At 36.4% G+C, this 14,280-nt stretch overlaps 1 protein-coding gene across 1 annotated transcript in view; it reads right to left on the bottom strand.

Moving 5' to 3' along the window:
* Nucleotides 1-11,833: 11,833 nt before the first annotated feature.
* Nucleotides 11,834-14,280, bottom strand: part of LOC140229166 (protein O-mannosyl-transferase TMTC2-like) — a 110,039-nt gene continuing 107,592 nt past the window's right edge. The window contains exons 9-11 of the mRNA XM_072309431.1: nucleotides 13,893-13,974; nucleotides 12,946-13,124; nucleotides 11,834-12,221 (exon numbers count right to left, since the gene is read on the bottom strand). Of these exons, the coding sequence (XP_072165532.1) occupies nucleotides 12,021-12,221; nucleotides 12,946-13,124; nucleotides 13,893-13,974 (462 nt within the window). The 3' untranslated portion in view covers nucleotides 11,834-12,020. The remainder of the gene's footprint in view (nucleotides 12,222-12,945; nucleotides 13,125-13,892; nucleotides 13,975-14,280) is intronic.

The raw sequence follows: 14,280 nt of genomic DNA on the forward strand, positions 1-14,280 counted from the left end.
TTATTTTTGGTGGCCCAAAGGCAAATATCCGACCTTTTTCGTTGGCCCGATCAGGCCACCAAAGTCTTTATTTCTGACATTTTGTTGGCCCGACGTGCGTTTTTGGTGGCCCTGGGCCACCGGACCACCGTTAGTGTCGAGCCCTGCCTTAGGGATCACTCATCACTCTTCGAGTGATCCACGAGGTCACTCTAAAATGAATGAAAATGAACATTTTCACTCTCGAGAGATCCTTATATCTAATATGGGAAAGCATCTAGACATACCAATGGCATAAGTTCAGATCAATTGTGACACTATAACCCACATGAAATCAGCCTAAAAACAATGTAAGAAAATCTGATAACAGTAAATACAGTTTCAGCATGCTTATTTGTATAAAATGTGAATATACAGCACGAATAATAAATTTGGACAATTTTATTCGAACAATATACTGAAAAGTAATATCGCACAACACATTTAAGAGCAAAGTTGAGAAATTGCCGCCATGTCGGATTTTTTTTTCTTTTTTTTTTTTGGGGGGGGGGGAGGGTTCGGATCAGAAGGGCTTTCAAAGACATGTGCGGATCAGACATTATTACACATATACCATCATCATTCACGTTTCTACAACAGCAGAGTAACATACAAGTAAAAAAGCATATCTTTGATACAGAAGCATTTCTTTTTTTTTTATCAAAGATTGGGCCTTACCCAAACACTGGAATGAGCTCCAACCCCCCCCCCCCCCCGAAAAAAAAGAGACCCTCAATATGGTTTACACTAGTACAATATCGTTCGGATGTATAGAAACATGTAATAGACAGCAATATAAGAAGTTACAGTGTATAAGTTGAGATTTAACTTTTACGCAACACACTAAAGGTATTGTTTACCATTGGGAGAAATATCACATTCGATTTATATGTGCAGGTTAGTTGTATCACAAAACATTCTACCATGTAAAAAAATATATAATAAAGCCTAAACCATACGGAGATAACAATATTTCTTTTCAAGAAACCATAACCATGATAACTGTTAACAATTTAGTATATAAAACAACATTCTTATCAGATCTATTTAGTATATCTAACAATATTTAGCATTAATTATACTGATTTAAGTTTGTACATTAGTTGTTCTATCCCTAAGTCACAGTTTAGAACTAGTTTGAGACATTATAAGTAAAGCTGGGTTTTTGTTTTACGTGCACTGATGGTAAATAATGCCTTGAATGACAACCTTGATTAATTACCGCCATCTTGAATTTTGTGTGGATACTATGTTTATCGCTAAACATTACACATTGGCAAAATTTGTGTCAAATTCCAAGCTCCTATCTCTTTTGGAAAATACTTTCTGTTCAATCTTATCTGCCTCAGAACAATCTACTATGATGAAATGCCACAGTATAGCGACACCTACATACCACTTGGCATGAAAAGTTAGTTTGCAGGTACTTGCAAGTCACTAAATCATAACAATATTGCATGTGACCATGTAAACACATTGTATGCAAAATTTATAATGCATAAATATAATATTTTCAAGTTTTAGATTTTAACTTGTCAACAGTGTATGATATTGCCTATAATTCCAGAAATATGTATTATGTCTCAATCTCAGTAAATCTCAAGCTCAATCGCAGGTTTCAAAACAATTCTTCAGTTTTTCTTTGATAAATATCAAATCATGCATTTTTACATTTCTTCCTTTTTTCAAAACAATATAAAAATATGTATTCCCTCCCCCCCCCCCCAAAAAAGAGAAGCAAACAACCCCCCCCCCCAATTTATCACAATACACAGCTAAAGTGGTATCAACTTTTATGAAGTTTTGCTCTCCTTCATATGACATCAAATTTGTTGCAATCCAATGTCTGTATCAAATTTTAGGTTTGAAATGTTAAATTCAATAAAAATGGCGGCCCTATTGGACCGCATCTGTACTTTGGAGGTTTTTGCAACAAATATATTGAGGTGTGCTTACGGAACATTGCTTAGTATACTTAATATTATATGTATGATCTTGTTTATAGAGAGAGTGGAACTCGAAAAGTAAGCACGATCTTGGATTTGACCCTCTGTGACGTCTTTGGGAACAGATGCGTGCAAATATATATTATGTAAAATTGGATTTCAAGTTTGAGACATTATAACTCCTGAACCAAATACAATACTGACCCCTAATTTTCTCCAAATATTGATTATATCATGGGAAAGATGTCAATTTCTGCATGGTTTTCATAAACATTTTTAATTTTATTTGTTTTTTACTTTTTAGAGAAATATTTATGGTGCATTCTGAAAAATGTCTCCATAAAAACCTAAGATGGTTTGAAATACCATTAAAATGTTCAGAATATATAAAAACCATATAAATAGACAGCAAACAGACAAAATTGTATCAAAATCAAAATGATACATTTACTTTGGCGCAATACACTATGTCAGCTCTGATGGCCTGCAATATTGAATTTTTTGAGTGATTGATCCAAATTTTGTTTTAAACTTTCTATAGCAAGGTTAGTGTTTCAAGCTTCTACCTCTATTTGAAAGATATTTTTTGCTTCATCTCATCTGCTTCAGAGCAATCTACTTTGAAATAATAGCAATCACCGTCACCTGAGCTACCACTTGGTATGAAAAGTTAGTTTGCAGGCACAAACCCTTGTTTGTCAAAGAAAAAGTCTGCGTTTGCCAAGACTACTACACGCACCACTGGCACTGCTACAAGCGCCATTGCCAGTGGTGCGTGTAGTAGTCTTTGCGCGCGCAGGCTTTTTTCACGACCAACAAGGTCTTGTCACAACTAAAGTGGCCATTTTTACGTAGTGAGTTTTCAAGTTTGAGACATTATTACTCCTGAACCAAAGATGGTACTGACCCCTAATTTTCTCCAAATATTAATTATATGTCAAACAAAATTTTTGAAACGTTTCAAGATAATCCTTCGGTCTTTCTTTGATTTATGCTGAATCAAGCATTTTCATGATTTTCCTTTTTTCAGAAAAATATCAAAAAATGAGTGTTTTTTCCTTAAAATCTCAATCCAGTGATCACAATAACCCACAAAAATGGTATCAACTTGTAGATAATTTTATTCTCTTTCATATGACATCAAATTTGTTGAAGTTTGATGTTTCAATCAAATTCTATCTTGCAAATAACAAATTCAGTAAATATGGCGGCCATCTTGGACGCCATCTTGGATTTGGAGGCTTTCGCAACAAATATTTTGAGGTAGACCAGTGGAATGTTGTTTGTTACAATAAAAACTTGAAAATAAGCATGGTCTACTTAGTTTGTAGAGAGAGTGCAACTCACTCGTTAAGTAAGCGACTTTTTGGGGTTTGGCCCTCCGGTTATAAGGTACGTAGCCTAACAAACCTTCTGAATAACAAACCTTCGGAATAATGAACTGTAACCCGGGAAAATGATAAATCCATGTGGATTGATACTTTACTGATATTGCGATTGTCTTGCAAGCCTCAGTTATTTTTTTTCCTGACATAGAGAGTGTGCCAATCTTTATTTGAACAGTAAAGCAAATCTTCTGCAGGATGAATGTAACCCTAACGTTGTAGATTGACTTTTTCCCTGAAATAGCAAAGGATTTTAAGCTGTTTTACGTTAGAGAGTACTGGGATTTCACCAATAAAAATAATAAAGAACATCACATTCATAAATGGGTTTTCCACCCATTTTCGTCACTTCTCCACAAGACGTCATCAATTTTTCCATTCAGTTTCGTTTGGAGAAGCCAAATTGCGTCAAATCCTGGGCTCGATTTCGTGAAATTGCCATGCACAATATTCGTTTATCGTCAATGAAATTTAGAAGTCAAGCATCCGAATTCGTCAACTGTCACTGAAATCCGTCTCTGCCGCTTGGCGAGTCAGAAGTACGTCGAAGGATCAAATTCATGTTGTTGTTTTTTTCAAACAAATTCATTATTTTGTCATTCAATTCATCAATTGTTTATGGGCTTTAAATGGAAGATAAACCAGATCTTCAGCGATGCTTTGCACGTCAAGAGATACTGGAATAAGACGGCAGTGGCTGGGAACATGAAAAGAACTAAGAAGAAGATGATGAAGAAGAAATGATGATGAAGAAGAAAAAGAAGAAGAGACATTTTACGGCAGATGTTAGTGTGACACATGGTCTTTCGATTCTAATTTGTGATCGATCACATACATTTTATGTTTATGGGATGTTTATGGAGACTTTTATTCCACCAAGAATGTTGATTCAGCCCGTCATTAGGGCCTTCTATTACAATTTAAGAATAATGTTTGAACTGCATCTCTTCTCCCATTACTAAACTTCGTTGACATTATTGTGTCACTGCACGTTTGTGTAAGAAAATTTCTGTGTGTCGATCGAGTGGAAAGAGGACTGTTGTGAGTATCTATTAAGTGAGTGAGTGCAGGGAAATGTGTTTCTATGTATATGATTAAAGTGACGTAAATGTGATTCGACGTTGATGTGATATTGTCATATTTACGTCGCTTTAAATCATACATAAAAACACAAAGTAAACAACTCGATTAAGACAATTATTACAGCATCATACGTATATTATCTGGGGTAGACGATTTGAATGATATTTTGATGGATAAGAATGTCAATAAACGAAATTAATATTTTGCTGTCTCGTACTCAGCTACTTTGACAAACGAATTGAAATTGAAATTGACGAATAACGGGTGACAACGCATTTACTGAATGAAAAGATTTCAAAACTGGTCGATAAAAGACGAAATTGAAACAAGTATTCACACATTCCAGAGTGTCTGAGACGAAATTAAAAACACAGATAAAACAGATGAATGAGATGGCGAAAACTGGCTGTAAACCTAAAGTAAAAGAAAAAGAAAAGAAAGGAAAACTATTTAGCAATATTGGTGACTTCAAAACAAAGTAATAGTTTTTCTAGCCTCATCTCAGCGGAATACAACGCACATCACCATCGTTTTAGGGGTGTTGCCGCTTACATGTGCACAAGAAATATCATAAAGTCTACATAGAGATTTTAGTTTCGGTGAATACAATAGTCCTCCATATGCTTAAAGCAATATTAATATATAGATACACCATGAAACATAAAAATTATGTTATGACACAATTATGACACCAAATCTGAGGTCAAAGTACAAACAAGGAGAACAGCAACAAGAAGCAAGTGTGTTCCTTGACTTATTGCCTTTCAGAATATCGATGCTGCCTTCTCAGTTATTATGGAATTTATAATGAGTTCGTCTATTTTGTTGAATCTAAGAATAGGACTATGAACGCTATCTTGTCATAAATTTATGTAGTGACATTGTGTTGCCATTAACAGCTCTGCGAGTCCAACATCTTACCTGTTTCTTGTGGAAGACCTCCAACATAAGCAAAAGAGAAATAACTTATTAGATGACTGTGGTTTGGCTCATGTTTACAAGAGGTATGAACTGGAGAGTCTCCTGATTTTTGTTTTTACCCAAATATGCAGTTACTATAAAGTTACATAATTTGCTAAAGTGCACAATATGTTTTTTAATGTTGTACCGACAGTAAATCAAAATTTATTTGTCTCACTTTAAATGGATAATACAGTTTCCGGTGGAGATGAGGATTGACCTTTTAATTTTCTTGCAAGATACTAAGAAACCACTAATGAAATGTTACAGAGCATACCATTCATAGAGATATTCAAAGTTTATTTGATGAAAATCGGCTTTGAAATGGCTGAGATGTCCAAAACCAAAATAAAACAAAGCGATCATAATAGAAGGTGGGTCCCACCTTTTATTAGGATTGCTTTATTTTATAGATATCTCAGCCACTACAAAACCAATTTTCATCAAAGAAACGTTGAATTCCTCTTGGAATCACATGCTCTTTCATGTTTCATAAGAGGTTTTTCATTATCTCATCGAATAGTTAGAAACCTGAAGCCAGGCTTAAACCAAAACTATCCCCATCCCTTTACTGCACAGCAAACAATCCGATATTGACACTATATCCTTTTAAATCAGTTTCAGATTTAAATGTCAGTCTACAAGGTAAGAATGTATGATTGTTTGCCATCATTGAGAATGCTTGGCACGTCACTGTGACTGACCCGACTTACTTTTCAGCTCAGTGATCTCTCCCTGACAGGCAGGGAATTCCCTGGCAGTGGAGAAAGGGATTTCCCCGCCATGGCGACGGAGAGAGAGTGACATCAAACTGAACGAATGAGAGCTCTGGGTGTCCCATGGGTCTCGATGACATTTTTGAATGCCTATCCTGCAAAATACTCATTCATCATCGACATCATATTTTTAGTTCTTCTGAAGATGTTTGTTATTGCCAATGGTACGCCCCCTCTCTCCAGATCTCCCCCCTTTCTTTATCTTTTTTTCTATGCTTCTCTGTCTGTCTGTTTGTCTGTCTGTCTGCTTTCTCTCAGAGTGTGCTTCATTAATTTCAAAAGTAAATGAATTGAATCAATGCTATCACCTATGGGAGCACATTAACTCTACGCACGTTCATCTACATGATCAGATAAATTTTATCTACATCCCCATGTTGATACAATGCGGATGGATGGAAGACCATAATTATGATCATGCCTGTCTGTCTCTGCTGAATACAAACAAATTTGATCAAAACTGACAGTCCCCACGAAAGCTTCTAAAACATTATGCTACTGCTTACATATCCAAGAAACTTTGAATGAACTGAGGAAAATTACTTTCCATTGTAAAAACCTGGGCACACTAGACTTCGCCACAGAAAGAGACATACAAAATGAAGAGTTTATAGACCAATGATGTATTGTGTGTGAAATCATTAGAAAAAAATGAAAACTGTGCAGTGCATCATTAAGGAAAGAATACATGACAAGGGACTGGTGAAATAAATGAATGCAGCCTTAAACAGACACTGATTTAGAATGTTTTCCATAAGTTTATTGACTTGTCAGAGTCACAAGAGAAAATGTTGGTATTACACTAACAAAACAAGATTGCACATAGGATGTGGGAGGATACAACTGATACTCAAAGATGAGGGTAACTGGTAGTATAAAAATAGAGGCACTTGACTCCTACTGGATGCTAGGATGTGGATTCTTCAAAATACAACACCCACTAACATTTGATGACGTATACAGTGAAGGGATTGAGAACTAGGAGTAGGTCTATCAATATTTTGTACAAAAGACAATCTTGGGTGATTACAGAGTGGAAGAAATGTGATGTAGAATCATTTTCAATGACTAGTTTGGTAGTGGTTAAGTCCAGAGATAGGAAAACTCGCAGGACATCAAGTTCTGGAAGTAGATTGAATGATTATGATATAATACATGATTAAAAGCATCATTCCGAAGATATCAATATACATTCACACCTCCGTAACACATATGTGAAATGACTATATCTGGATATATCTTTCCCATTCTACCCATCATTTTCTTTGTGAGAAAGGAAATTGGAGTTCAATAAAGTATAATATGCTTACACTGTCTTGCACCATGCTTCAGCCATTAACAACATAAATTTTCAGCAACACTGACATTCCAAGTATGAAAATGCTCTCATCGTTATGACAACATTCTGAAACAAAATATATCCAAATAAAATGGCTGCTCTGAATGACTACATTGATAAAGACATATCAATAGAAAAGGAGAGTTGAGTTTAAACAAATATGTGGAAAGCTGTGACATATCAATATGAGGTGAAAATTCATAATTACATCATGTTCAATTCTTGCAATGACAATCTTGGTAGAGTATAATGTGACAGTGACAACATTTTTGGAGAACAGCTCATTGTTTCTTTGGTAAAATGTCTTATTTAGCAGTAACAGGGGCACTACCCAGTGGTCATATGAGATGTGTCATTTCCTCATGTAATGAGTGTATCTAGATAATGGATAGAACCTTGTGACGTGTTTAAATGATCAGCTGTAAGTTTATGAGATGAAATGGCTTAATCTCAACCTATTTCTTAACTTTTTTTTTTTTTACCCATAAAGCTTTGAAAATGATCGGCTGCTTCTGAAAACTGTTGACCGAGACTGCCCTCATTGACACAATACTTTGATGGTTGAAAAGTAACTGTTAAATCATTGCAGCTCAGAATGGCCAAAACACGTCTGCTACACACATGACAACATTAAATTCACGATCATGATGCAACATTGCTAAGAACCATGAGAAGATATGACTCTGATAGGATATGGGAAAACATAGGAAACAGAAAATATGATTGACAATTTTTTCCATGAAACAGGTTTATCCAAGCTCTTATGGCTGAATCTCTACCTCTTCAGATGAAATCTTCCAGACTTTGGCAATATTTTCACATTGCAGAAATCTATTCACAATGCACACAGCAAAACTGAAGCTTACAACAGAGCAGAGTGAACTAGCCAAGCCCCTTCTCAAAAAACACACACACTGCATCAAAGGCTGGTGTTCTTCGCAACACACAATATTTTGACCCCCCCCCCCCCCCCAGCAACATTGTTCACATAATCAAAGGCCTGTGACTTATGGCAGCAGAGATAGTGCTATATCATTCTCTTTATCAGCAATTGTGTGGGCTTCAACATACATTCAGCTATCATGTTCAGCACCTCCTAGGTCCATTAAATAAGTAGTGCATTCCAATTTTCCATCTTCAGCTATTCTTTAAAACAAGACTAGGACATCTGCCAAGATTAAAATACAATCATCGACTGGATGTTTAAGAATGTACGATTTATGTATGTCATAACCCATGATTGTAATGATGCAAAGCACTTAGAAACCTTTCATTAAGCACAGTAAAAATGTATATTGTTATTATTATTATCATTATCACCTCTTCCAATACACAATTTACACATGTAACTTAAGGGAACATATCTCATTTCCCTCTTGCTAAGCAATGAAACATCTCAACCTACGTATCATCTGTATTTGTGAGCACCATGCACAAGAAGTATGGGAATGGAAAATATAAATACTTCACTGTAGAGTACAGCAGCAAAGAGTGTCAGACCTCACAACAGTTACAACACACTATTCCTACCTCAACAAAACCTAGAGAGGAATTGCATGAAATGTGCAGAAATGCTTTATACACAAATTACACCAAAAACAACCTGTGGAAACCATCTGGCAAGTTCAGGAATGTGCAACATACCATGATTTCTACTGAAAAAAAGAAAAGAAAAGAAATTGAATGAATAAAGCATTACATAACATAATATCTTGTGACATCATGCAATATTACACATGAGAAATAATGTCTAAAGGACTTTCAAAGAAATTCTTACCAAGTGGATTTGCAATGATAAGTTAATTTCTAGTAAAAATAAGTACAAATTCAGCTATTCAGGTACAAATGTACATATATTTGTATATAACCTCATAACAGACCATGAAGAATTGGATTTGACATTCAAAAGACATTTCCAGAGTTGGCATATTCTTGATTATGACATATAATTATTACTCACATATCATAATTTTGTCTGACAATGATTGTGATGTATGGGATTTTTTTTAATACTCTTTACACTGCATTTTCCGGGAAATAATGTAATAATGAATTTCATATTTTCATCTGATGTTTTGTTGGAACATTGAATGGAAATTATTAACATAAGAGCCAGTACAAATGAAGAGGATTCAGTGATTAGCATAATGGGATTTAATCACTAGATGTGTCAAAAGAGGGTCTGCGAAAGGAACAAAAATAAGGAAAATATATTAAACGGGAGAATGCTTGCAGTTTGACTGCTCTGAGACAAAATATTAATATGTTCATATAAAACTCTTCTGCAAAACGAGATAAATTGTGCATCAAGAAAAACTTTCTCCCAGTATGGAAGATTTCAGACTTACACATCATACCAAGGTTCATAATACATCTAAAAAAAAAATCCAAGTATATTCCAATTTTTCCATCCATATATTCTGGGAATCACAGTGGATATACTCAATTTTCACTCAAGCAGAGTCACACCATGTAATACCATCCGATGTCACTACAATTTACCATCTACAACCTACATTCTGCCTGCAAAAGAATACATCTGACATCCTAGTTGGGTCCTAGTTGGACTAGTTGGGTATGCATAGAGATGATTCCCAACCAACATCTGTGTTTTCTCTACTTCACTTTGTGTGTATATGAGGTATAAAATGAATTCACTGTTGTGGTATTCACACCACGCACCATGAGAATGCCCTGCCCATCTCTTTTTTTTTCTTTTTTTTTTTTTACATTGCAGAGGCCTCTTTTCATGTCTCTGGTCTCTTTCCATTAACCCCACATGGATTTGGGCAATCACATGGTAATCATCTCGAACACATCACATGATATTGTCAATTTCCTCAGAGACAGCAGAAACAAAAAACATCAGAATCTAAAGAATCTATTCTCTATGCGTAACCTTTTTGTCTGGCGACCACAATGGTGTAACCCTATGATGCCAGCTTTGTAACTGTACCAGGAGGCTCATAAAAGCTGGCTTAAACAAAACAGGGACAATGATATTGTCTATAAAATGTCTCATGTAACATTGCCATTATGTGGTTTTCCTTGTCAGATAATAACGACGTCTCTCAGTTGGTAGTCGTATGGGAGCAGACTCCACACCAGAATATACTGATTTTCTTGCTCTAAGCTAGAAAAGCATTGATTACATTATACAAACTAATTTGATAATCCACAATGTTCCGGTTACCTTTTCCAACTACATAATCACATGTAATTGGAGCATGAAATATGATATGTAAGGTTCCTCCCTTAACCTCCTTAAAAAAGGAAAATCAGAAAATGTGTAATATCTATCATTATTATTGTCTCTGAACCAAACATAGTAACATCATAATGGGCTTACAAGTCCTACATATTGCACATTTGGTATAGAAAAAAAACAAAACAATGAAAAACAAACAAACAAACAAACGCCCACTCCTTCATGCACAATGTCTAGTCTTTGAGACATATGACACAGAAGGAAGTATCAAATAAGGAAATGATATGGAAAGGAAGTGCGAGTTGGTCCTTCTATTTCATAGAATGGGTGCTGGTGGTGATGTATTTCAAGATGAAAAGTAAAAAAAAATCAGCAAACTATTTGAATGGAATTCATAGGTGCTGTACAAAATGAATCAAAATGATATTGAATGTCAGGATATGACGCAGAAAAATGTATATTCCTTCAAAGTCATAAATTACAGTCATTCTCAGGTAGTCTACTGAAATAGATCTGACTAATCACAGCTCACTTAGACAGTAGAGTCACTTATGAGTAGTGTTCTGGCATGTCTGTAGCACAAAAGACCCAAGTTGACAAATATTTTTCTCATCGTCAAAATGAATAATTACAATCCATGATCTCATGTGAATAAATATCCCACAAATAAAATCTCTGTCTGGCCAGCCGAGTATGTGTCATATGTGAACACACTCTGGCTAAACACAGGAACCACAGTCCATACCACTGCCATACATATCAAACATGTCCCATAAAATACTCTGCATGAGTAAATCCCCCCCCCCCCCCAAAAAAAAAAAAAAAATACTGCAGACTATCAAACTAAGGAGAAAGATCACAGATATGTCCTTGATGAGTAGCAGGCGCCCATGGGGACAGGTGAAAGAGGAAAGCTAGAGGGAAAGAAAAAGTGAAATTCTCCTGTGATACATCGGATTTATGATAAGAAAAGCCATAATCATCACAGAAATGTCCAATCTACAATTTTGCCTGAGGTGTGCACTGTGTGTATGACATACATGTACAGAAAAACAGAATTTCTCTATGTTCTGCCACGACATCACTTTGGCGTTCAAAAGATGTCAAAAATCGGTGTATGATGTATCTGTCGGTGGAAGAAAAAAAGGCGTACTGTCACTGCTTGCCTAGAAATCTGAAAAAATTGATTCAGGACTAACAAAAAATCCTCTTGTGAGTCCAACTTTGGTTATCAGCAGAAGGGTTCGGGATCATAAATAGAGAGGATGCATCAGCCTGTTGGATCCTTGTTTTTATCACCAGGGGTCACCGGTTGCTAGGCGTCGTCGACTCCGCCTCCTCCCTGCTTGCCCTCTTGGCCATGAGGTTGCGTAGCTTTTTGAGGTTCTGCAGGCTCGTCGGGTCATCAGGCTTCAGGGTCAAGGCTCTCAGGTAGCTCTCCTCAGCCAGCTCCAGCTTGCCGTTCAGGTGTAGCATGGCTCCCAGGTTCACGTGTCCATTGGCAACCTGTTTCCATAGCAACAAGCATCAGAAGATGACAAAGAGTGTGAGAAAAGATGACCACCTGGGAAGAAACACGTGTCTCTAATCATGATAACAAAATATTACATGTGATTACCCAATCTACTGATATCAATAAAAAGATGAGGCTCCGCCCGTAGCACATCTGCCTTTAATACAATCAAATGGCTCTGGTTAGTTTTGAAAGTCTAGCTCAGCAATGCTGTGTGTAATCATCCTGTTCCCTCTAGTACGGGGCAAAACACTCATGTAGGACATCAAATTGAGGTACCGTGTGTGAGTTCGTCAGAACTCATTCCCATAAAAGATCTCGCTTGCTTTATTCATTCATCGCAAAGAGTAGGGTGCTAACCCTATGAAGTGGTCTGCCCACATACCCAAACCAGGAAACACGTGAATGATGCCGACCCCTCATGGTTTGGACCAGATGACTAGCAATACTGTAAATGTCAATATTTTCGAGTGATTAATTTTTTTGCGCTGGGCGGCTCAAAAACATATTCGTGTGTTCTTGAATTCACGCTGTGCAATTGTCAACCCATTCAAATGTGCAGATAAAATTGTGAAGATATTTTCACCGGTTTTAGAATTCGCGCTAGCCAAAAGTAGCGTGAAATATGTAAATTTCTGCATTTACAGTAGTTAGCAAATGGTATAAACCAGGCACATGGTGCCAAAGAAGAAGAAAAATGATAAAAAGATGTCTCACATCAGGTTTGAGGTCCACGGCTTGCCTGTAGTAGACCTCTGCTTCCTCATTTTCCTTTGCCTGGCGAAGGGAGTTGGCAAGGTTGAAGGTGATCTCAAAGTCATTGGGCTGCAAGCGGAGGGCTTGGTGGTAGTAGTCTGACGCCTGCTTGAAGTTGCCCTGGTCGTGCCAAAACTGACCTGGAGATTACATGGAGGATGGATTGAAGGACAAAATAATGAAAGTTAATACAAGCTGCTTTTCAAGGCTGCCAAGTTCTATTTGCTTTCCAACTCTATATGCAATAATATGCATTATCTTTACAAGTTCACTGGTACAATAATCCAACAGCATTTGAAGTTTATATCTGAGGCTGTAGCTCCTCTAATGATTTGTCCATATGGTAAGTAAATTGTGCTAAAAAAGGAAACACTGAATAGCAGATGATCTCATTTTGAAGGCTAACAGGAACCAATCTAATATTCATTCATCTGCGAGACACTGGCAGAAGCAAAACTAAAGTATCTTAACTCGTTGAGGATGAGTCCTGAATATACTTGGGCTACTTGGGCAGGTGTCTATGGGAACGGCATGTTGTAGCAAAATCAGACTGTCCTCAATGGGTTAACACAGTTGCCACTCCACTTTCCCATAAAACAAACATATGAATTGACATCATCTCACTTAAAAAAAAGGAGTGAAAAGAAGGAAAATACATAGCATATCTCAAACAGCCGAGATCTCTTAAAATATTGAAACAAAATCTTAAATATAAATGAATAAGATAGACAAACTTGGGCGGTATTCTTGGCAAACTTTTCACAGTTTTTTGGTGTTTTTTTTTTCCTTGCATTGTTGTATCATTACTATAAGTATTCAAATGTTGTAATCATATATGTTGGAAATGAAATAAAATGAAATGAAACTGTAATAGAGTGACAGAGAGAAGTACCAGTTCTGAGTCTTACCATAGTGTCGAAACACATTGGCATTCTCTGGTTCAAGGTCCACTGCTCTCTTCAGAAAATACTCAGCATCATGTGCTCGATTCTGAGGATGAACGAAAAAAAAAATCCTCAACAAGAATAATCAGTGTTGTAACAGATTGTTATCAAATGTCAGTGTCACCCTATGTATTTTCTTTCTTTTTCAAAGATCTCAACTGCTTTCATTATTTGTTTTATATGTTTGTTAAAATTGCAGATTAGCATATTAACAAACATGTCGGGAGACCCCCCCCCCCCCCCCAACAAAACCACTGGTTTCATTTTTTCTGACATGTTCATTAAGACAGTAGATCAGCGTGTGATTTGATAACAATCTGTTACAGCACATCTCCCCTCTGTATTTATCATC

This window comes from Diadema setosum, chromosome 5, assembly GCF_964275005.1.
Source record: "Diadema setosum chromosome 5, eeDiaSeto1, whole genome shotgun sequence".
Taxonomy (NCBI): domain Eukaryota; kingdom Metazoa; phylum Echinodermata; class Echinoidea; order Diadematoida; family Diadematidae; genus Diadema; species Diadema setosum.